General features: G+C 36.7%; 1 protein-coding gene across 2 annotated transcripts; it reads right to left on the bottom strand.

Annotated features, from left to right (window-relative positions):
* Nucleotides 1–671: 671 nt before the first annotated feature.
* LOC131335745 (heterogeneous nuclear ribonucleoprotein Q-like) lies at nucleotides 672–21621 on the bottom strand. Of its 2 annotated transcripts, XM_058371238.1 has the most exons (18): nucleotides 21480–21621; nucleotides 20587–20623; nucleotides 20230–20303; nucleotides 17270–17335; nucleotides 17073–17144; nucleotides 15424–15496; nucleotides 14213–14250; nucleotides 14016–14132; nucleotides 10706–10825; nucleotides 10527–10607; nucleotides 10376–10444; nucleotides 8019–8096; nucleotides 7756–7926; nucleotides 4779–4886; nucleotides 3192–3260; nucleotides 2967–3029; nucleotides 2699–2856; nucleotides 672–1627 (listed from the first exon to the last, which is right to left on the bottom strand). In XM_058371238.1, the coding sequence occupies exons 2-18, from the start codon at nucleotides 20594–20596 to the stop codon at nucleotides 1159–1161; spliced, it is 1836 nt and encodes a 611-aa protein (XP_058227221.1). In that variant the 5' UTR covers nucleotides 20597–20623; nucleotides 21480–21621; the 3' UTR covers nucleotides 672–1158. The 2 variants fall into 2 exon arrangements, with proteins under 2 accessions (XP_058227221.1, XP_058227222.1); XM_058371239.1 differs by lacking the exons at nucleotides 672–1627; nucleotides 2699–2856 and having other exon boundaries at nucleotides 2985–3069.
* Nucleotides 21622–22756: the final 1135 nt, after the last annotated feature.

Below are 22756 nucleotides of genomic sequence, written 5' to 3'. Positions count from 1 at the left end.
CATGAGTGTTCGTGTTGTTCATATAGGGCTCAATACGAAACAAGCGTTGAGTTTTAACGAAGTGTAAATATTACTAGTGATTTTTTCTATTACTTTAGTGGAATATTACTACTATTTTTTCTACTAATTTATTACCAATAAAGTTTATATTGTTAAAAGGAAGTCTACAGTCATTGTGTTGATGGATTTAGGCCTTCGCCGAGTACTATGACTTGTGTCATAAAGTAAAAAATAAATACTCCCTCTTAAAATATATATATTTTTTAATCTATAATACTAAAAATATTCAATATAGATCTTGTTTGACAAATTTCAATTAATTCTATTATACAAAAATTTTTAAATCATAATAAATATTACAAATTGTAAGATATAAACAAGACAAAAATAACAGAAAAAAATAAAAGTAAAAACCCTCATTTACAAACAGAGGGGATACTTAGAAACGGGAGAAGTACTTAAAATATAGTAAGAACCTCAGCGTAACGGAATTTTCAAAAACCGATTATTCGATCTGGTTTAGCTTGTAATTTGTTTTAACTCATGAATTTCCAATTTGAAAAAGTTCATGGAATATGTTTTGTCCTCAATGATATCGTTCGGCCTTCCAAATTGACATGTGCATCATAGGTTCACATGGGCAAGAATAATAATTATGATTCTCTTTGATGTGCAATGATAAATGGAAGCTGGATTGAGAGAAAAGAGAAGAGAGAGACGTATTCCTTACATTTCCTGCATTCAGACCTAGGCGTTTCGATTTACAGCTAAAGATAAAAATACTCCCTCCGTCCCAATTTACATGCTCCTTACGGAAATCCATGCAATTTCGAACCCAAAAAATATATATTTATGCATATTATTTTTTTATTTTCTTACACTAAATTAAAGTATTCAAATTAAAGTATTCAATGAATACTTTAATTTAGTGTAAGAAAATAAAAAAATAATATGCAGAAATTTTTTTTTTTGGATTCGGAATTGCACAGATTTCCGCAAGAAGCATTTAAATTGGGCCGGAGGAATAAAAATAGTTCCCAGACAACTGCTGGAAAACTGAAACAAACAAGTACAACATTACCGGGGGTAAAAAAAAAAAAAACTGTTATTACATGGAAGCTGAGACTTTTTACCCACTCGAAAAGGGGTGGAGGGGAATCAATATGGGCTTCCAAACTGACGAGGTAAACTGTCAGGAACAATCGGCTCACCAGTGAAAGGATCAAATTTGTAAGGTTCACCGGTGAAAGGATCAAACCTAACTTGGTTTCGTTTAGGTTGGCGATCACTAGCAGCAGCAGGAGAGAAAAGAGAAGACTCCAATTCGATCTTGCCGTAAGAAGTAGAAGAACCTAGCGTTCGGTGCAAGGGGACAGGAAAGCTTTCGTCGATTTTTGAATAGCTCGCTCGACCAAGTAGAGGGTCCCGCCCGCTTTCCTCCATTTTTGCATAGCTTGCTCGACTAAGTAGAGGGTCCCGCCCGCTTTCCTCCATTTTTGCATAGCTTAGTCGACTAGACGGTAGAGGGTCTTGCCCACTTTCCTCCATTTTCCCATAGCTTAGTCGACTAGACGGTAGAGGGTAAGTTGAAAGTGGCGAGGAATAGCGAGATGTGTAAATGTCGTACCTATGGAAAAAAACCAGCTTGGATTAGGCAAAGTGAGATTATTCTTAAACCAAACGACAAACAGAATCCTCTCATTGTGAAGAGAAGACACCTGCAAATGTTACCAATAAAATCAAGTTGAAGGTTGGATTCTGAAAATCGCCATTAATATACTAGCAAACTTTGACAAGGCTGGATCGAGTAAACTAATCTAGCTATTTTTTGTATTGGCAAACACATATAATCCACACCTTTTATAGTTCCTCCGCATTAATTACCTCCTACTCAAACCATTGATGAAATGGTTAAAGGTTTTTAGGTAGCACTTTGCATAGGAGATGAAAAAAGCAAGGCTTTTTTTGTGGCCCGGAAAGAGGAAAAAATGTCTTTGTAATGGAGATGTTACAGCAGAAACAAGCTTGTGGTGCATGGTGGCAACATAATATATGAAAAATCTGTGAAGTAGAAAATTCCAAGATGGACGAGATAGTTCAAGAAACCACCATACTTTTGCAGTTATGTGAAACAAGGCCCCCATAATTGTGCAGTTATGTGAAACAAACATTGGACTGATAGGCTAGTGATAGCATCAAATTATTGGCGAGAATACCAAGTTTTGTATCTTCTAAAAAACAGTCTCAAGCTATGAGAGGGAAGACAAAACGAAAAGGCATGATTATAGGGCCATCAAACAGTTTGCACATGGGAGCATTGAGATTGAATACCATAGTATGGCCTTTCAAATGGGGTTAGCCCCCTTCTAGACGCTACAGAGTTATTAATTTCATTATCTAGAAGTTGATTTGAATATTATCAACCAAGTAAAGAAGGGTACCAAGAAACAAATGGATGCAGAATATTCAAGTCAATGGATATCGTCAGCATAAGTAACGAAGGGTGACCAGATTTACTTGGAGATGCCAAATGACAAAATCATGGTAATATTTAGTTGTCGGGAACTTATTAACTCGTCAGAGGGAGCTACATAAATAGATGCAAAGATAATGGCTTGGCATAGAATGTAGCAACAAAAATTTCAAAACCATAGTACCAATATGACCAGGACAATCGGAAAGGACTAAAAAGTCTAACCCGGAAATAGTGGTGCCTGCACGTGACCCAACAGTATCAATGGGGCTGTGATGAACCCTACTAGAGATGCTGGACAGAGGTGATTCCTTTGTGGCAATATCCCCAACTCTTGCCAAACTCAAAGCATGTTGGTTGAGTCCCAGTTTATCAACCCGGTACTGCAGCCAAAGAAATTGAGGTTCACAAAATTAACTGTCACGTCATTACAAAATTCTGTAAAGCTGGAAATTTTACCATGTCCCGTTTAGTCCACAGTGAGGAAACATACCCTGGAAATTAAGGCAGAAAGATATTCCCCCTTATTAACCCTTTCTGCCCCTGATAACATGAACTACAAAGAAAGATGCAGGAAGATGACATCATGAAAGGAACTGAAAGCAGAGCTTCAAGCATTCAATTGGAAATGCAAGTCAATATATGCAAAAGCACCATGCAACTCAAAAGATATAAACCAAAAATCAAAGGAAAAATGGAAAAAGAAGTAACAACTGACCTGATCAAGGATAGTAATAGAAGTGGATTCGGGTAGTTCCCTGAGGCTGGTTAGACTTTCAACGTTTATCTACCAATAAACAAACTCAACATTTATGAACTCCATGGTAAACAGTTAAGCGTAAAACTCAGCAAAATAAAAATACTACGGACTACACCATCACCATTTGGCTGATGAGAAACAACATACATGTAACAAAAATAAGGTCAATTGACGCACAACTTTAGGCTGTATTAGTGGCACATGATTGACTTACACGGTTACACCTTACTGAAAAGAGCCACTAAAAGAGCCAAGTGTGCACATAGTAGATGCTAGTATAGCCAAGATCCTTCACTTCAACAGTCAACGGACTAAGCAAAGTGGTTTTGACATTTGAAAGAGTTTGTCCAAAGATCAAAAGTCTCAGACCAAAATCTTGCAGATCAAAAAAAGGGTCAAAGCCTCAAATGTAATCAGATAAGTTACGCCTCCCTTCAAACCCAAATAGTCATCTAGTAGATCTTGCATTCTCAAGTATGAATGAGGACTCTTTCAAGTTTTTGAGTTATTACGGCATAAAAATAGCGGCAATATACGTGACAGTCATATATTTGAGCTACAATTTTTTTCTCAAAGGTTTCTTCATTGTTCTCACTACTACATTTTTTTGACAAGAATCAAAGGAACTGCATTAAAGAAGGAGCCAAGGGGGCACCACCCCAATATAAGAAAGGAAAGGAAAGAAAAGGAAATCAGGAAAAAAAGAAGGGAAAAGTAAACCACGAAGCAAAACAATCAACCCCCCTGCAAAAGACTCATAACAAATCCACATTGTTACACATGCGCCTATAACATCCTATGCTGCTCTATAAGTCATTTATGGGCTTATCGCCTTATAATACATGAAGAACATGAATTGTTATCCCACCTCCCACCAGAGGTAAGTAGTCCAATATATATACCTTAACAATGACCAAGTTGTTCAACATCCTGGGATTTTCTAAGAAATAGTTCAGACTCTTTCTTACAAAAGACCAAGTTGTGCAAAACATTCTGAGATTTTCTCAGAACTAATACAGACTACTCACTTTAGATACAGGTCAACACTCTAAGGCTTGTTATGAAGGGTACCTTGAACAAGCACATGCTCATAAATGTAATCTAAATATTATGAAATGTTAACATATAAAATGATAACCAAGCTTCAACATCATCTTTTTCTGCTTTGAATGTATTGTTTCCACAACCCTATTGTAGTTACCTGCTTTCTATCAAATGGAGATGAAATTAAAGAAAATCAAATGGCTATAATTAGTACTCAGTGCAATTCAAATTAGTAAAAAGTGAGAATGATTCACCCTGTGCTCACGCAAATGGCTGTAATAGATTCATGGTTCTCAACATTTAAAGATGTCTAGCTGAAAAATACAAGGGACATATAAAACAGTGGAAAAGTATCTGTTTACCACAGTGAAAACAAACATATAATCTGCCGGTAGACTTTTCTTTCCTCAATGTACACATTCAAGCAAATTTACGCAAGCATTTCAATAATTAAAAAAATGGGACTCCGTACATCTTCTACTAAACAACTCGAGAACTTACATCAAATCGAGTAGCAATACCAAGACGCAAGATCCTAAGCAGGCGCTCTTTAACAGCCACAGGTAATGAGATAACAGCAGCTTCATATGGATCAACAACCACAGGCTCCTGCATTTACCAGTAAAAGCTCGGTACAGCAGCAAAGATAAAGATGCCAGGTGATCCACTACTGTCCGACAACAATCCCCCAGAACATATGGTTGGTGACACGTCCACGCAAAACATAGATAACAACACTGACTCATGGCCCATAGGCAATTGGAAAGACAGGCATAACATTAAACGGAAATGCTGACAGCAAATATATCTCATGTAACGACTCCAGATGCTGTGTGAAAGAATACATGAAGAATGATAAGGCAATCATATCCGTTTTACTACAGGAAAAGCAAATATTCAACCAGCATGGTAGCACCGTATTATCATCAAATATAATTATGGTCTAATTCTTGCAAACATACATGTCCGAGGCATGCCTGGTGTGGAATTCATAGTTGCCCAAGTGCTGTGGCAGCTATTGTTCGGTTAGATAAATCACCAACCTTGGGCCCCATGCCACAAAGGAAGACTTTTTACACTTAGGAAATTGGTCTACACAATGCTAAAATCTTGATTCAGTTAACCCAGGGATTGACACAATTGTAGTTACCTGGCAATTACAAGCCTCAGGAAGTCTTTAGTCTAGGATTCAACTCCCCACATGCTATCAGTTCCTGTGTTGAGCCAGTCCATACGGAACTTTGTCCTGGCTTTAATTGGCCCCCCGCAAGTGGATGGCGGGCTTGGTCCCCTGGATTATTAGCAAGTTACTTATCTTTAAGTTTGCCTACGTTCTAAAGACAAGGGCCTTTTCGGTAGTTTTAATAATTGCTTGTCAATTGGAATCGATTGTGGTTTTGGTGCATTGGATTTGTCAAGTTGTGCTTTTGATAGCATTGATAGTCCCATTATATCTACAATATACTTTAGTCCTCAAAGGTAATTGACTTTAAGTACGCCATAGGTAAAATATAAAATCTATTCTACTGATAAAAAAAAAAGGGGCTACCCAATGGACGAGGTTCCTCCTAAGGCTTGGTCTGTAGAAGGTTGGATGTACGCAACCTTACCCCCACAAGTGGATAGGCTGTTTCCGAGACTCAAACTGGACCTTACCTTTGCGCTTGGGCCGTAGTGGCCGCCCTTTAGCTATTCTACTAAATTATATTTTGTAGATTTATTAACCAATGGAATCAAGTTGTGAAATTTTACTTGGTATTGGCCAAAGTAAGCTATACTTGGAAAACACTACAAAAAACCAAATCAAGAATAAATAAATCTTAACTCTTGGCCCTAGCTTTTTCCTTTCCATCAAAACTTGAAGCCCTTGATTTCACTGCTCTTAAAAGTTAAAATAAATAGAGCCAGACACTCAAAAAATCACACAACACAACACTTCCCGAAATCACCCCAAAATTCTTCCCTTCTCTTTCTTTCTTTGTTTTTCCTGCTGGGTAAGGAAGACAACCTAACGTCACTCTCTTCCTTTCTCCATACCCTGATGATCTCTCATCTAACCTGTTAACAAGTTTTTTTTCAACCTGAACCCACCAGAAAGCCAATTGTGGGCAATTTGATTCGAAGTTCAAAACTTCCTACATCACCAAGGATCTTAGAGTACGATTAGCATATTTAGACCTCATTGAAAAGGTTAGATCTAAGTAAAATGTTGCATCTGCACCCTGCACCCACCTTGACATTCCCAAGACTTCTACTGTCCTTCAATCATCATCAAAAGTTCCAGAAAATGCAATAATACATAGTTTTAAGGATCTTATTCCTTAAATGCAAATATATATATATGCAAGGATTAGCTGCACAAAAGTAGGTGGACTGCCTACTGTTAGAACCGCACCAAACAACGTAGACTGCACCCCCTTCTTTTTCCTATGTGGAAGCATGCCTTATGCCATGAAGATAACCTAAAGTCACCCTCTTCCTTACTCCATACCCTGAAGATTTTAAGTCTATGATCTACCCTATTAACCCCTCTACCTACAAGTACCTACCATAAAGCCAAGTAGGCAGTTTGATTCCAAGTTTCAACCAGTCCAACATCACCAAGGATAAATAATCTATAAAGAAGAGTTACAGATTCAGACAACAATTAAAAGATTACAATAGATTCAGTCAACAATTAAAAGAATACAACAAGTACGATGTTGCATCTCAACCCTTAACATCTCCAACTCTTCTACTGCACTTCACCCATCATCAAAATGACAAGAGGTCAACACAATCGTCAAAAGTTCCAAAAATTTTACATTAGGGTTCTAAGGATTTTATTCCTTGCATACATATCTAAGCACTAGCTACAAAAAACTAGGCGGACTGCAAACTGTTAGTACCCCAACCCAATCCCCACACTAACCTGGTCTTTTTATTCCTATGTGGAAGCATGTTTTATTCTTCCCATGTTCAGAAACAGAATTTTAATGGCGAGGCTTGCAAGAAATCCTATCCACCTAAGTAAGCCGTTCTATTTGGGGTTCTAGCTATTGACCAGTTAAGAAGTTTCTGGGTTATGGGGTTTTCTAGTACTTATTGATTTTTTGTTTGGAGTTTAGGATAAACTTTTTCCCAAGTGAACAGGAAAATCAACGTTGATGTTACGTCCAAATTTTAGGGGAATTTGATGATGATAACATGAAATTGGCCCTATGCTGAAATTTTGGAATAATTGTCTTTGGTCTTGTGTTATCCACTTTCCCACACATTTTCACACCAATGTGTCAAGGATAAATTACACAAGAAAAATAATCCAGTATTAAAACCTAAGAGTATCATGCCGCGTGCATATGTTACCAGTCTAGGTACTTGACAACATATCTTTCTAGAACACATCATATGTCTTAATAGTGTGGTTGAAACAAAACTGGATTTCAAGGATAGTGGATATAGAAGCGGAAAATGAGAAGTAGCACAACAAGAAATCAACCTCTAGTGAGTACTTCAGCTCTAGAGCTCCAGATTTAAGGCCACCAAAGGTAGTCAATGTCTGTTCATCCTTCGAAATTTTGGAATGACTTGACATCTTACTAGCTGGTTTGCTTTGAGGATCATCAAGAGCTCGTTTCCTATTTTTCTCAATGGGCCTTGCAACTTCCACCTATTACGTGCCAGCACCAAATATATTAAGTTCAGTCCCCCTCCAAGTAAGATACATATAATACACTAAGATACTTGAACGTTCAAAATCACCAGGAGCTTAATGGAAGGGCCTCCACTTGGTCCCTGTACTGTTTTCCCATTCATTTCGTTGATTGCATTGTCAAGGTCCTACACAGAAAATAATGTACATCACAAAGGCATCATGAAATTGAACATTCAACAAATCGCGGAGTGCAACTATGAAAATGAATATTAGGTGGACATGCTGTTACCAAAAAAGTAAGACCAAAACAATAATACTAAAGCATATTGCCCCCAAGTTTTTATTGCACGCTCCCTTTTGTATACTAACTTCAGAGAGAAAAGCTCAAGCTCCCACCAATACCGGAAAGACTAAATGGCAGTTTAAGCAAGACCATGCCTCTAAAAGCTCAACAGATGAGTTTCCATTTGATGTTGGGTAATTGTATTACTTATACAATATAAAATCCATTATACAACAGTGGGAGGAACCTAAACTGTCTGACCTCAAATCCAAACAATTCAGTTAGACAACATTGTACTGTTGCCAAAATTTTCGATAAACCAAATTCAGTCAAACAAGAGTGGTTAAATATGATTATATATAAGCAGAACAATGGAACATATTACCTAATCAATGTCCTGCTTACGCCAAATTTAATTCAGCTCTTGAAAGATGTGAATACACGTGTTCTTGATTCACCTCAGGATATTGAAGTATATATTTGAATCCAACACCAGATTGCCACAATGTAAGATCCATTCGATTCGACACATTAAATTTGAAAAGGCCAATTATTTTGTGATAAAATAAACGGACAACGAATCCAACAGGAAACTAACTATTGCCAATAATCTATCACATCCATCACCTCTATTTGGGGTTCATGTCGTCATAACCCTTATCTTTCTTGTCATAAAACCTGGTGCATTCGTGTTGTTTCGCAGTTGACAAAATGTGGGCTTACAAATGGTTAAATCTATCAATAAGCATGGCGCGTTCATGTTTCTTGTTTGCATAAATTTGAACACCTATGGATCAATAGTCATGGCAAAATAAGTAATGTAATAGAGGGAGACAGAGACAAAGGATGGAATATTAAAACTATAAAGACCCTAAAATAATTATATTAGCCAAAACTGCATTCATCGAATCCACATTCTTTGCAATAAAAGCAAGGGTCTTCCCTGTTAGACCAAGACACCATGTGATCCTCAGTTCATCACTTAAGACAAGCTTCTTACTACTTTTAGAATGTATTTTTGTCATTCAAATACATCATTATATTTTAACATATGATAGAAATCATGACCAAAACACAGCGATTCGCGATTCGGAAAATGACCATTTTGATTCTAGATCGATTCACAGTTTGACAACTATGATTTCATCCAAGTAACTTCATCTACTATGGATTTTAAGTAATTGTACTTTCTGTAGTTTCTGATTTAGCTGAGAGCAACCACTTTGTGCAAATATTGTCTAAGGTTAGGTCTGTCTCCACCCCCCCTGCCCATACCCCCAATGAATCTGATTGGGGATTAGATGGGTTCTGTTATTGATGTTGTAGTTTCTGATTGGGATGATTCAACGATAAATAGACTGCTGTACAAGAGTATTTGAGTTCTTCAAGAAAAGAATCTTTCTTTCTTGTATTGGTGTAGATGCATTGCTTCCCCTAAGTGCGCATTTCTAGGGTATCGTGCAGATGCCTAACAGCACGAGGTTCTCTTGTTCTTTAATCTTCTTTAATTTTCCTGCATCGCCTTCCAATGACCAAATTTTCACTTTAAATGTTTGATCTATTCAATGTGAAATATACTGTTGTTGTGATAGCTATTCTAGGAGAAGAGCATTGGTGTATCGATCTATAACTAGAAACACAAAGTTTGAACTGCAGTATGATGTGGACTATATGGTGTTAAAGAAATTCGAGATGCTTTGAAGGGGTCGAAAAGCCTTTATTTAGAATCAAAAGTTTTGTGCTTGGCAGTTTGTATAGTTGGGACAAGAGAGAATGTAACCCCTCTATTGATTAATTTTTAGATTGGTTTGAGCGTTTTTGTTGAATAGTGATGGTGTATAGGGCTTTTTGTGCAGGTGGCTCTCTTTTTGTATACAGGCGGCATTCCCTTAATGCCTTCTTTTTAATACAATTGCTTACTTATCAAAAAAAAATGTATCAAGAAAAGAAAAGCAAGTACATTTTGACAACTAAAGCAATTTCTAGTTTCTATATGCAAAACATATCAAAGTAGTAACTACAATTTTACTAGAAATGGAAGCCACCAAATCCGATCACAAAAATATACAACTTACTAAAAAATTTAACACGTGAAAGTTTCAGGGAAAAGGCAAAACAATGCCAGAAGCCCTTAAGTGGCATCTAGCCGGTAAACTTTTTGCAGTAAGATATGCAACTTACTGATCGTTCAGCAAAGTGAACAAACCCAACTGGGGAGCGGCTCTTCTTGGATAGTACGACTCTGTCCAACTGAAAAATAGATGAATGTACGGTAGCTTGTTTTGAAATACATAATTATGTTTACCGGAATCAAGTTTGTAATCCGACAGACCTTTCCAAGGGGCTCAAACAATTTCTTCAAGTAGTCTTCATCGGCATTTGCAGGAAGGTTCCGAACAAACGCAATTTTTATCTGAACAAAAATCCAAAAATGACAAGGCAGAGTAAGTTGTAACTGACACAAAGTCACCGGGTTTGTTTTGAAGTCCAACAATACTATGAACAATTTACCTTGGCAAGTTCTTCCGGATTAATGTCAGGTTCGTCCTTAGCCCATTCTACAGCCGGGTGACAATTAGCAGCAAGAATAAAATCTGAGTTGGACCCTAAACGATGTGCTCGTGCAGCAGCCTGTTATTTAGAATTTCCAAGGAGGAAGGTTCAAATTTCTAGAAGCATGGAGCGTATGATAGTTTGATCTGATGAGCTTTTGACATCTATATTCAGAGATAATATTGGTATGCTGGATAAGGAATTCATATGTTTAGGGGCGTCAATAGACAAAGATGCAAGATATTGCATCGATGCTTATTATATTTTGAGTGATCGTAGCTACTTAAGTCATTGATATCAACTTTTTGGTAGTATTTCGACTTTCGAGCAATCCTGCTACTTGCCTGCTTCAGATAAGAAAATACATTTTGGAAGAGGAAAATTAGGTTAATTCAAACCACAGTCTATAAGAGGGAAACTTTGGTCTTTAGATCAAAGCATTCACAAAGATGACTCATTCAGCGTGTAACATGAAACTGAAAGAGAAAAGAAGAGAAGCGACTAGCACCATGGAATGTGGAGTCTGAGATTGAATAAGAGGATTCACAATCGCTCAAAAATGGATATGATTATAACGGAAAGCTATACACCCAAAAAGTTACACTTCATTCAATGAAATCAACTTGAAATTGGACTGTACCGAGAGCTGCAAACGAGCTGAATCCAGCCAAATTTTAGAATGTCCAGGTTCGTTTGTTAAGTTTTTAGCGAACTTGAGCTCAAGCTCAATGAAAATTTGGTGTTTAGGTTTGAGTCAAACTCGAGCTTGTTCACGAGCCTTAACGAGCAAAAAATTCCGCTCACATACAGGTCTAGAGCTGCAAATAATTTTATTTTATTTCTGATAAGTAGAGCTGCAAATAATTTTTTATTATGTAAATAAACAAGTTCATACTTGAATGAAATTATAAATACATATTCATCTATACGTTTATAGTACTTGTAAGAGTTTAAAAAGTGTACAAGTTATAAAATTTTCATTATGTATGCATATGAGTTTATAAATATACACATTATGTAAGTTGTACTCAATTGTATAAATGAAATTCTCATGATATATGTATGCTCTCGGTTCGCGAGCATAATCGAGCCGAATACCATCAAGTTCAGGTTCGGCTCATTTTTTAAATGAGCCTAAAGTTGAGGCTCAGGTTCAGTTCATTTAGTAGAAAAATCAAACTAAGACGACCCTTTACTAAGGTATTCGCGAGATTGATTGAACTTCAATAGCTCACCCCATTAGAAACAAGAGAACTTAAGACAGCCGACACCTAGACCAGCATTAAGTGACCAGCATGAAGCAACTGTCCGATAACAACGCAAAAAGGAGCTAAGCCACAATAGGAATGATTCATACCAAAAACCCGGCACCAGTAACTCCAAGTGATAACATAAGAATATTGTAACTGTCAAAAGTTGGCAGGAAAGCATTAGCAGAAATTTCGAACACTCTTGGTTGCATAAAAGGAAGGGATGTGAGAACAAATGAGCCATCACCTCAGAGAAGGGAAAAATAGGGTAATATGAGAAGTTCTTTACGGTTTCAGACAAGAATACAGAGGTGGAGGAAAACAATGAAACTAGGAGTATCAGGCACAAACCCTCCCTGACTGAGTACAGATTTAGTTAATCCATGAAACAGTTTAGGGGCGACCAGCATGTAGAATTCCCACAACTGATCATTATTTGCCAGAATTCAGAACTAAACTATAATTAACACAACATTGCTGATGGAGTTTATATCAGTATATTCAAATGTCTTTCCATTTATGTTCACATTGCTAATGATTGATAATATTGTGTACTTAATAGGAATCATTTGTGCCAGATCCAAACATACCCCCATCGGTAGCAATTGCTGTCAAAGAATCACAAGATTTTGTAATGAGATTAGAACTTTGGAGCAACACCAACAGAATATTCGCATCAAGAAATTACAAATTATAACCAAGAAAAGATCAATCATCAGGAAAACCTCAACTTTTGAATAATGAAAACAAACAAAATGTGATGGTAAAAAGGAAGTTAAACTCGTTGTCTTTGATATAAAAGCCCACCTACATATTTCTAAATCTAATTCTCACAATAATAGACATACTGGATCTGGTACCATTTTGCTATGGTTCTGGTGTATATTTTTGGTCATAGTTTTGGGTTAATCACTCTATATTTATTCAGAGTCAATACACAACGTCCCTGCATCCCATGTCCTCGTTAAAAAAATATTGTACTTATTAAAATTGATTGAACATCAAAATCACCTAACCAATCACATATCTACATACATGTCTAAATCTATATGGCCGATATTGTATTGCACTTCCCGAGTCTTAATGCTCATACAAACAGGACAAGGTTATGCATATTTGACTCTCCCAAACAGAGTGTTAGAAAACAACATACGAAGAACTATGGGTGAAACCTATGCAAGGTTTGAAATTTTAATGAATGTTGACATCATGTTTCATGATTAAGGGATTTGTGATTTTCATATAGTACACCTCTATTATTTTATTCGGAACGCTAAATGTTGAGTAACGTGCATTAAGATTCTGGAAAATCTTCAGTTCCGGAAATTTTTAACAGTGCATCAAGGGAGCTTGTCTAATATGCAGCAAGTCTTGTCCAATATGCAGTTCTTAGTTTGGCCAGTTCAATGGGAAGATTACATTTTGCCACATAAGAAAGTGATAAAAGGTTCTTAACTGGTATTTAGACGTAAGGCAGCTAGGGTATTGATAATCACTTCATTACACAGCCCCTTTTGCTGTTTTTGTGGGAGAACCTCTACGTAATTGTAAGAATATTGGTGGAGTTGATGCTTAGTTTCAGATAGAAGGATTAATGGGAAAAAGAAGACTTAGGGTGCAGCTGCTGCTCTGTAGGCTGGAGCAATTGGGAAGATAGTAAATTAGCAGTTTTATGAGTTAGCACAGCAGCCAACTAAGAAGGTTTTGGGGGCTTTTTCGGGGGTAGCAGGTTAATCCTTCCCACAATTTGAATCTGAATTCTGAGAAGAAATAAGATTCTTTATATTAGGAGGTTCACGGTTTCAGAAGCTTTTAATAAATTTTAACTTCTTTAAGAGAGAAGAAAGGGAAAAAAAATGAAGCTGCAACCAGAACCAGAACCACGGACCTGAGCTTCTACCCTGTATGATTTCAGATGGAACAAGCGAGTCAAATTAACACTATGCAATGGTCACAAAGGGGAACAGTTCAAAGATAAAAGCGCGGTGTGATCAATGTCCCAAAAAAGGGCAACTTACAGCATGAGATGAGAATTTCACAATAGCGAAACCCCGGTTTTGTTGCTTTTGACCAGGGGCGGAATCTCCACTACTGAAGGGCATCGCAAGATCAATAGACACAACATCTGGAAAAGCCTATGATGCAAAGATAAAATAGCCACTTCAAATGCAAGCTGAGTAAATATCAATTTACAGTAAGCCACTAGAATGCCTACCTGATGTACAAGTTTATCAAATTCATCAGCACTCCAATCTAAAACATATGAACAGATTAGCATCAGTAAATGATATCTTGGGAGACAAAGAAAAGTATGAGGCACAAGGACGAAAAAATCACAGAAATAAGAAGCTTTAATTGGCATGAAAAGGTAAATCAGGATCCTGAGGACGAACAATACGCTAAAATAGAGTGACTACAGAAAGAAGTTTGAAATTTCAACACTGTAACGAGAAAGGTTTCATCAGAAACAAAAGCACATAAATAAGATAGATGGACGAGCTGTTCGGCCCCAATTGGGTATGCAACATGCAGGGCTTTGGGGATTCCGGTGGCAAACATGTCTTCCAAATGAAATTCCTTTAACCAAGACTTGGTTGGAGGTACTATCATATGCTTTCCCTCGAGCCAAGGAAAATTGTTAATCGGTGTTGCATGTGCTTGATAGATGGAGAATCTGTAGCACTTGTTTTTCATTGTCCGGTTGCAAGGGAGCTATGGGCTATGGTACTTGTATGGGGGAAGTGCGAACATGTCTTGAGCTTTTCCATTTTCCGTGGTGGAACTGATTCAAGTATGGTTCGGAGCTAGAGCGGGTAGACGAAGACAGAAGCTCTGGATTTTGATCCCACTTTGCTTGATGTGGCTTATTTGGAGAGCAAAATAGTAGACAGGCCTATGTTTAGGCTTAAGAGTCTTTTTCTTTCTAGTTTGCATAGTTGGGAGTCAAGGGTGGGCAAATCCTACCCTTGTCTGTTTTTTTTTTTTCCCAGGTATAGAGTGGAGTACCGGGTTATTTAATCCATTGGTTTAGGTTTCTTCATGTGTAGGATCTTTTTTCCATTGGCTTTCTTGAGTACGTCGGTGGCACCCTCTTGATGTCTTTTCTATAAACTCCACTGCTTATAAATAAATAAAAAACCCAAAAAAATAGAACAAGATAACTAACCAGGGAATTGAGTTAATTAGCACCAGCTAATAAAACAAAACAATGAAAGCAATAGAAGAGGCCCAAAAAAGATTCCACTATAGCTTAAAACTGGCTCAAAGAGAAAACCATGAAAACATGAAAAGGGCAGCAAAAGAACCCATGCTTCTTGCTTTGAGATGCAAAGAACTTCAAAAGTACAAAACAAAGAGTACATAGCACTGCCACTAAGAAATGTGTCTTAGATATTGGAAACATCATTCATAAAACATGAAACCAACCTTTGCGAAGGTTTCCCAGATATAAGGAATTCTGTTCATTTGATGGAAGAACGCCAATCTTTTTCCCTTCCAACTGAAACATAAAGATTCAAAGAGATTAACAACATACTAGTTCTACATATCCTATAAGTTATGAGATGACAACCACCAAAAATGTCCACTATTTCAAGTACAATGGTGTAATGGACCAATATATGGGAAGTCAACCTGTTTAAAGAACAGGTTTCAAATAGTGGACAATTTCTCAATTAGGCCTATGTAACCATTTTTACCATTTACCTTAAACTCAATGACAATATCTTGGGTCAAAACTTACTCAAAAGTCCTTGAAAGCTTAGAGAGAAACCTAAAGTAAAAAGAAAATAGGAAAATGGATGCTTGACACCGATATTGTTTACCAGACAAGATAATATAAACCCATTGAATACAAAGGATAGGAGTCATAGGACAAGAAAACAATTAATTCAACTCTAAGTAACACCATTCTGATACTAACATTCCTTCAAAATTGAGAAATATGGTAATTGCAGTCCATCAAAGTTGACACAAAAGTTGGGTAGAGAGCTTTTGAAATTCTCGAAATATATCAAATTCAGGTAAAGGTCTCTCTCCGAGTCTTCATTGATTTCAGAGCACAGTTTTGTAATGGTTGTGGTGGCCGTGTAATGGTTCTAGGGGATATTGCTAAATGTACAACAGAAACTGGAAACCGAATTCGTCAACTTTTATCAACCACATGCAAATGTAAAGAGAAGGATAAAAGGAAAGTTACCGAGTATGAACTATTGCTCCTATTTACCACATTGTGAATGCTTACAATTGTTTAAGCAGACATTGTGGCCACCAAAAATATTGCCCACGGATGTTTGGTAAGTTTTGAAGACAAAGGACAAAAAAAAATATAAAGAATGAAAGAGGATAATTTTTACCTATTGGCAAAATATTACTAGCTAGAGTCGTAATAATGTCTGGTTGATTTGTACCAAATGAAGATAAAACAAACATGTGTTTCCAGAATGGTAGCACATATAGTCATACAACATGAAATAGAAGCGGTTAATACAAGTGATGTAATAAGCCTATTACCATCTCCAACTTATTATTCATCAGCTCACACCCCAAAAGAATTATAACCTAACATCTCTTTGCCATTATTCATGAGCTCAGACCCAAAACGAATGACCTAGTTCTTACCCAAGTGAGTATTATGCTAGAATCAAAAGGCTCCCATTAGTACCACAAACCTAGTTTCTATAAATGTCGGTTATAACATTATATGTGTCCCTTTGAAGTTCTACCTTCATGCTTCAGAACCTTAAAAACAAAAGGCTCCAATGGATCCCACAAAGCTTCTATTTCTACAAATCCTGGTATAAAAACAATGCAACCCCAAAGTTATACTGCATTCTTATTAAAAGAAGATATGGCACTTACATACCATGCTATCAAACTTACACTTTTTCCCCCATCGCTAACAGAAGAATTGTTTTCTAATTTGAAAACCCATTGCATTGCTCACCAATTTGGTTAACTTTTGGGGTGGAGGCACATAAAAGAAAAATTATTTCATACTTCACAAATTTGAGCAAATAACTAGTTCTCCCATGAAATTCTAATATCTGCTTAATCTGTCCGCTGGCTTCTTTTACCATGATTCCAGATTTTTCTTTTACAGCTTTGTCAGCAGCCTCTTTCGTCGCAAAACGAACAAAGCAATACCCCTGTGTAACAAATGAACAAGAAAGACAAATGTCAAAAAGATCGTTTTTGGACAATCAACTGAAGAACATAATACAAAACTTAAAGCAAGGGCAAGACAACAAAATAGTTCCAAGAGGAGAAGAACCTTCAGCTCGCCTTTTTGGTCCTTAATAAGACGTACTTCGACAATTTCCCCACAAGAAGAGAATACCTAACAGAGACACATATATGTTGTTAAGGGCAGATACTAGAGTCAAGAGGAAAACAGATATGATCTAATCACGCAGAACACATACATTGACTCAGTCTACTAGATAAAGCATCTTGTTCATATTTCTTAAACTTCTACCCTAAAACTAATTAGGGGATGCTCGTTCCCATATATTTCCAATAAGTAGCGTTCTCATTACATGTGAGGTAGGAATCAAGGGGTACCATGGGGGCTAAATGCCTTTAAATTTGAATTTGAGAGCATTACTTGTATGTCCTGATTTCCATCTTAAAAAGTTGGAATCCCAAAATCCAAAAAATGGCCAGCCTTGTGGTATGAGTATTAACAACTGTAAAGTATTTCTCCTACAGTAGTACGTCACTATGTAAAGCAAATTTGGAGTCCGAGAGATGCGGGCTTTGATTTTGTTGCTTTTGGGTGGCATTCAATGGGTTTTCGCTGGGTCATTGGTTAAGCTCGTGCACTATCAAAGAAGGGCTAGGAAATCAAAGGAGAAAGGCACGGAAAGCAACTCTATTGTATTTGACGTAGATTAAATTTAGAGAATGGAATTGCCATTATTGTGCTGGAAGTATGTTTTTTCTTTAGGTGAGTGTGTTTTTGTTTTGTTTTATCTTTGTTCTTTGGGATGGGGTGGGAGGTACAACTTTTCAGATATCGTAGGGAATTTGATTCTTGAGTGCAGTGTTTTTTGCTTTTGGCTCAGGATACTTTTTGATGGATACGGGTGACATTACCCATAAAGAGATCCCACTATTATGCTTAATGATCAGGTAAAGTATCTTTATTATTTCCAACATGAAGCATCGCCTTTGATTTCAATTTTGGTTTGATGTGTATTGTCTAATGCGTTCTCGACACCGTTGGTTTGATGTGGGTAGGTGACATTTTCCTGGTGAGAATGACTCATACGTGCAGATAAAGAGCAATTAACTTTTGATGAAATGTTACAACTTACAACATAACTATAGCGAGCAATAATATTGTATAAGTATTGTGTTGAGGAGCACTTATTTTAGATGGAATGTCATATTGAAATATTGACTACCTTCTAATATTATGTCGAACTACTGAAACAGTACAGGGTTGAGTACCTGCCAAAAAAATATTTACAGTTATACTATGAGTCTTCTTTGGGGAAATGAATTCTTTTTCCTCTCTTTCTTTTTTGCTCCCACAATGAGGCCATTTATTGTTTGGCCTTTAAACCCATAACTAGAAACAAATATATCATTTTACCTGGAAGGTTCTCGTAGGAATTTTCACACTGCGTTGAGTGTGGGGTTTAATTCAGAGACTGGGACCGGAGGTACTCATGAACTGTTAACTGAAGTTAATGACAAGCTATGGACTTTGTTTGGGCCAATTCTTGATAGCAATCTGGCTTTTTGAGATCTACTAACTATCATAGTACTTTCATGTTTGATTTTGTGCAAGGTTTTGCACTATATAACATAATAGGCCTTGGATTGAATATTTCATAGTGGATGGAGTTGTTCTGATAATAGTATTCACAAGCACTTGATAAGGGGTAATATTGGGAATTGACCAACTTTTTCTTTGACTTTTCAAACAACAGTACATGACTTGCATTTTGGGACATCCAATAATGAGAGAAGGAGGGAGTATGAAACATATCGTCGAATAGGAGAAATTTCAGCAACTGTAAAGAAAAACAAATTCGAAGGGCTGTTAGATTTATAAATCCCTTTACCGTGAAAGGTCTCAACACTACCTCCAAAATATGATAAGAAAGCGGCACCTTGTACTTGTTTGATCTACAGATGCTTTAGCTAGTTATATGGTCAACCCTACCCATGTTAGGTAAACTGTACACGGAAGCAAGAACAGCCTCTATTTTGTGAATCTCCCAATCCTCAAAGTGCTTCCCTAACAACATGCAAGCACTGCTACCGTGGCATCACTTCCCCGCCCCACCATATCTTGAAAACAGAATTCTTCTACTAAAGTATCCTCTCCACACCATCTATGCCTCCCAATTCTTACCCTTTACCCGCCATAAAAAACTGCCTAAGTCATCTAATCCTTTCTACGAAACTTCCCAAAGACCGATAAATATGTAGGTATCCACTCTCCCCACATCATGCCATATTTAAAAGCCACGAACTTTCTCCAACAGCTCTCCGTGTCACAACAAAATTTACTAAGGCACCTTCCCGAGGATCCAACATCCTAATTCATAAATCTCGTTCGGATAGCAGAGAGAACGATGCCCCAATTCACTAAGGGATTTTCAAATTCTTCACAATTTTTTCCCCAGAAGAAGTCCCTTTGAAGCCTCTCTATCCCTTTCCAGCGAAGATATCTAGACAAGAATCCAATGGGGGCTTACATGCTAAAATATAAAAGTCAAACACTAGATGTGTATCAGTTTATTGTGTAAACTAGAAGAGTAAAGGATGTAGTGATATAGATACACTCGAATACATCATCCAGTTTGTAGGACTCACTGTTTCGTTACTCGACTCAACAAACAAGCTTAGTCCCATAACTAAGTGTTGGCATCCAACTATTGTGGGCCCTACAAGAAGCGATGCACTTAATTGAAAAGGGCAATATTCAGTTTTTTCTTCACCAAACTACAAAAAATAAAATAAAATAAAATAACGAATGCATATATAAGATGAATAAAACACAAAGTCAACAATTTAATTTGCAAGCGTGCAGAGTTAAATCCGATAAAGTTAACCAATCACCAGCAAGATTAACAGGTTAAGTAACACTAATACTCAAGGATTTCAAGTACACTTCAATGTGGGATGGGACCTCAAAGAACCCCTGATTGTTGGCACCAAGGTGGAACTTATCTAAAAGCTACTCAAAAAGATGCAATCTATGAATAAACGACAAACCTCGCGAATCTTGCTTTCAGTTATATTGCGGGCCAAACCACCAACAAAAACCTCTGAACCTCTGACTACATGTTCTTCACAACCCAAAAATACATAAACCAACCATTAGTGACCTGGAAACATCTAAATATAACCACGTGCATTAAAGTGTAAACAGAGAGTGAGTACAATCCCACTATAAAAATCTCAAAGGGATTCTATGGATTGTGTTCCTACTCAATTTGAGTTTGAAAACTTTCAAAGGAACCACGGAGGAGGGCTTGAAAAAAAATTATACTTCTCTAGCACTACTGCAAACAACAATCTCCTTGCAGTAGATAAAATAATAGATAGATCAGACACGGCAAAAATACTTACGAGGGTCCATTGAATGATGATCCAGTGGATGACTTGCCTGAAAACAGAATGACAAACAACGTCAAGCCTCAATAAGGATCATGATATCTAAAGATGTAAAACAACGGTACACTTTTTTCTTTATTTACACCAAAAAACTTACTATCTTATATTTAGAGTTTCTACAGAAACATAAGAGAACTGAAGCAAACCAGTTTGATTTCCCCAGGAATGTAAATGGGTAAATGGGCAGTTTTAAAAATCACTCTTTGCGACATACTGCATACTCCATCCCAAAAAGATCGTCAGCGGAGGACTTCAAAAAATTACGTTTTTGTCAATAAAATTTCACTTTATATTTTGATAAATAAAAAGAAATCATTGATATCTGGTAACCAGAGGAAAAAAGTTCGAATTTTATTTGATTTAAAAAATGCATTACTTTTAAGTCTTTGTTTTGCGGACCGGACAACCTTTTTGAGACGAAGTGAGTATATAATTTGATGTGTTTTGCTTGCAAAATTGAAACATCTTAAATTCTATGAATGTGCTTTTTCCGAAGTAGTATTTCCTTTGTTCTGAGTTACTTCTAGCATAAAATGGCATAACCCGAAAGTACGCAAATTTCCAATTTCCCCAAGCAATCGGACCAATGTGTAAAATAAGTCGACGAAAGCTCAACAAAGCACCAATCTTTGAACAAAAGCAACAACTAACCGACAAAGAAGCATTTGACCAAGTGAACAATTCCTCTGTCGATAACACTACTATTTTGGTACGGGAAAAAACCCTATTTACACCAGTCATTCTTTGGGGGGGAAATTCGATATTTTTCTCTCTCGTCAAATAGGGGAAAACAGATCAAAGGGAATTAGTCAGTTGAGAGTAAAGATTGAATAAAGGAATCACATTACCAGAGGTTGTGGAGCAACGGTAGCTCGGATTACACTGAAGGAGCGCGGGAATTGGTGAACGGGACGGAAACCCTAGAGAGCAGTGTGGAGGAGAGATATGGTGGTGATTCGCAGTACGCTCGAGAAAAATTAAGAATAAAAATCATATACCGGCGTTACTGGAGCCCGACCCGAAACAATACCCGATATTTGACCCTACTTTCTTAATTTTATCAACATAACCCCTGGACTTCTCCCACGATAACCAATTTGGAAAATATCAGCAGAGGACATATTTTAATAATTAATATTCGTAAAAAATATACTGAGAACATTTGTTAATATTGAAAATATCTTTAATATATTAATTATTAAAATACGTCCTAGTCGATTATTTTCCCTAACAATTGCAACACACGTCCCCGAATGTCCGTTGACTAGTATTCAACTACTCATGGAGGTTTTTTTTTACTCCATAATTTAAATGTTCGAGCCAATTAACGTGCACCTCGATAAGAGGCTAAATCTCATCACACTTAACCAAGTGAGGCTGCGTGTGCCGTTCTTCCTACAGAGGGTTTTTTCTTTCTTAATTTGGAGGCTAAATTCATTTCACCGGCCGTGAAAAACCCTCACTTTTTCACCACCGCCTTTTTTAGTCTTACCTTGTGTTTATTATTTATCTGAACCATTCATCTTGTAGACTCCACATAATAGTGTGTCCATATAAAAAATAAACTTGATCGGATATCGATAAGAATATCAAAAATTGAATTTTGCTTTGTAAAATGAACAGTTTATCATTATTATATTATTGATAGAAATCAGATCGTCTATTTTATAAACCAAAATTTAAATTTTGACATATCTATCGACATTCGATGAAGTTGATTTTTTGCATGGTAATACTATATTGCAGGTCTGATAATATGAACGGTTCGGATTACAATAATAGACCTTCGGTGGAGTTCATAATGAACAGTAGTGAAAAAATAAAGTTTTATACCGATGGTAGATAAAAAAATAATTTTAAGGAAGATGAGTTTTGTTGCTTCCTATGTACAGTACATCGAACGTGCGAGCTTGAGATACTCTTCGTTCCGTTTTCTTTTTAAAACTTCTAAAATAGGTTATTTTCGTAAACACGTAATTTTTTAATTTAAAATATATTTTTTTAAAAGTTACTCCTTCTATTTCAAATTATTTGTCCGGTTCGTAAAACGGGAACTCAAAAATAATATATTTTTTTTAAGAAAAAATTTAAAATTTTTTCATACATTAAAAGAACTCGTCAATAT

Source organism: Rhododendron vialii, chromosome 8a, assembly GCF_030253575.1.
Source record: "Rhododendron vialii isolate Sample 1 chromosome 8a, ASM3025357v1".
Classification (NCBI taxonomy): Eukaryota; Viridiplantae; Streptophyta; class Magnoliopsida; order Ericales; family Ericaceae; genus Rhododendron; species Rhododendron vialii.
Note: the sequence above shows the minus strand (reverse complement) of the source record. Positions and strands in the feature narration are given on the sequence as shown.

Excerpts from the sequence above, each read along its gene's own strand:
- LOC131335745 (XM_058371238.1), bottom strand. Across the intron at positions 17,145-17,269 it reads ACCAAAAAGGCGAGCTGAAG|GGGTATTGCTTTGTTCGTTT; the intron begins GTTCTTCTCCTC and ends TTTGTTACACAG. Across the intron at positions 14,133-14,212 it reads TTGATAAACTTGTACATCAG|GCTTTTCCAGATGTTGTGTC; the intron begins GTAGGCATTCTA and ends TTTGCATCATAG.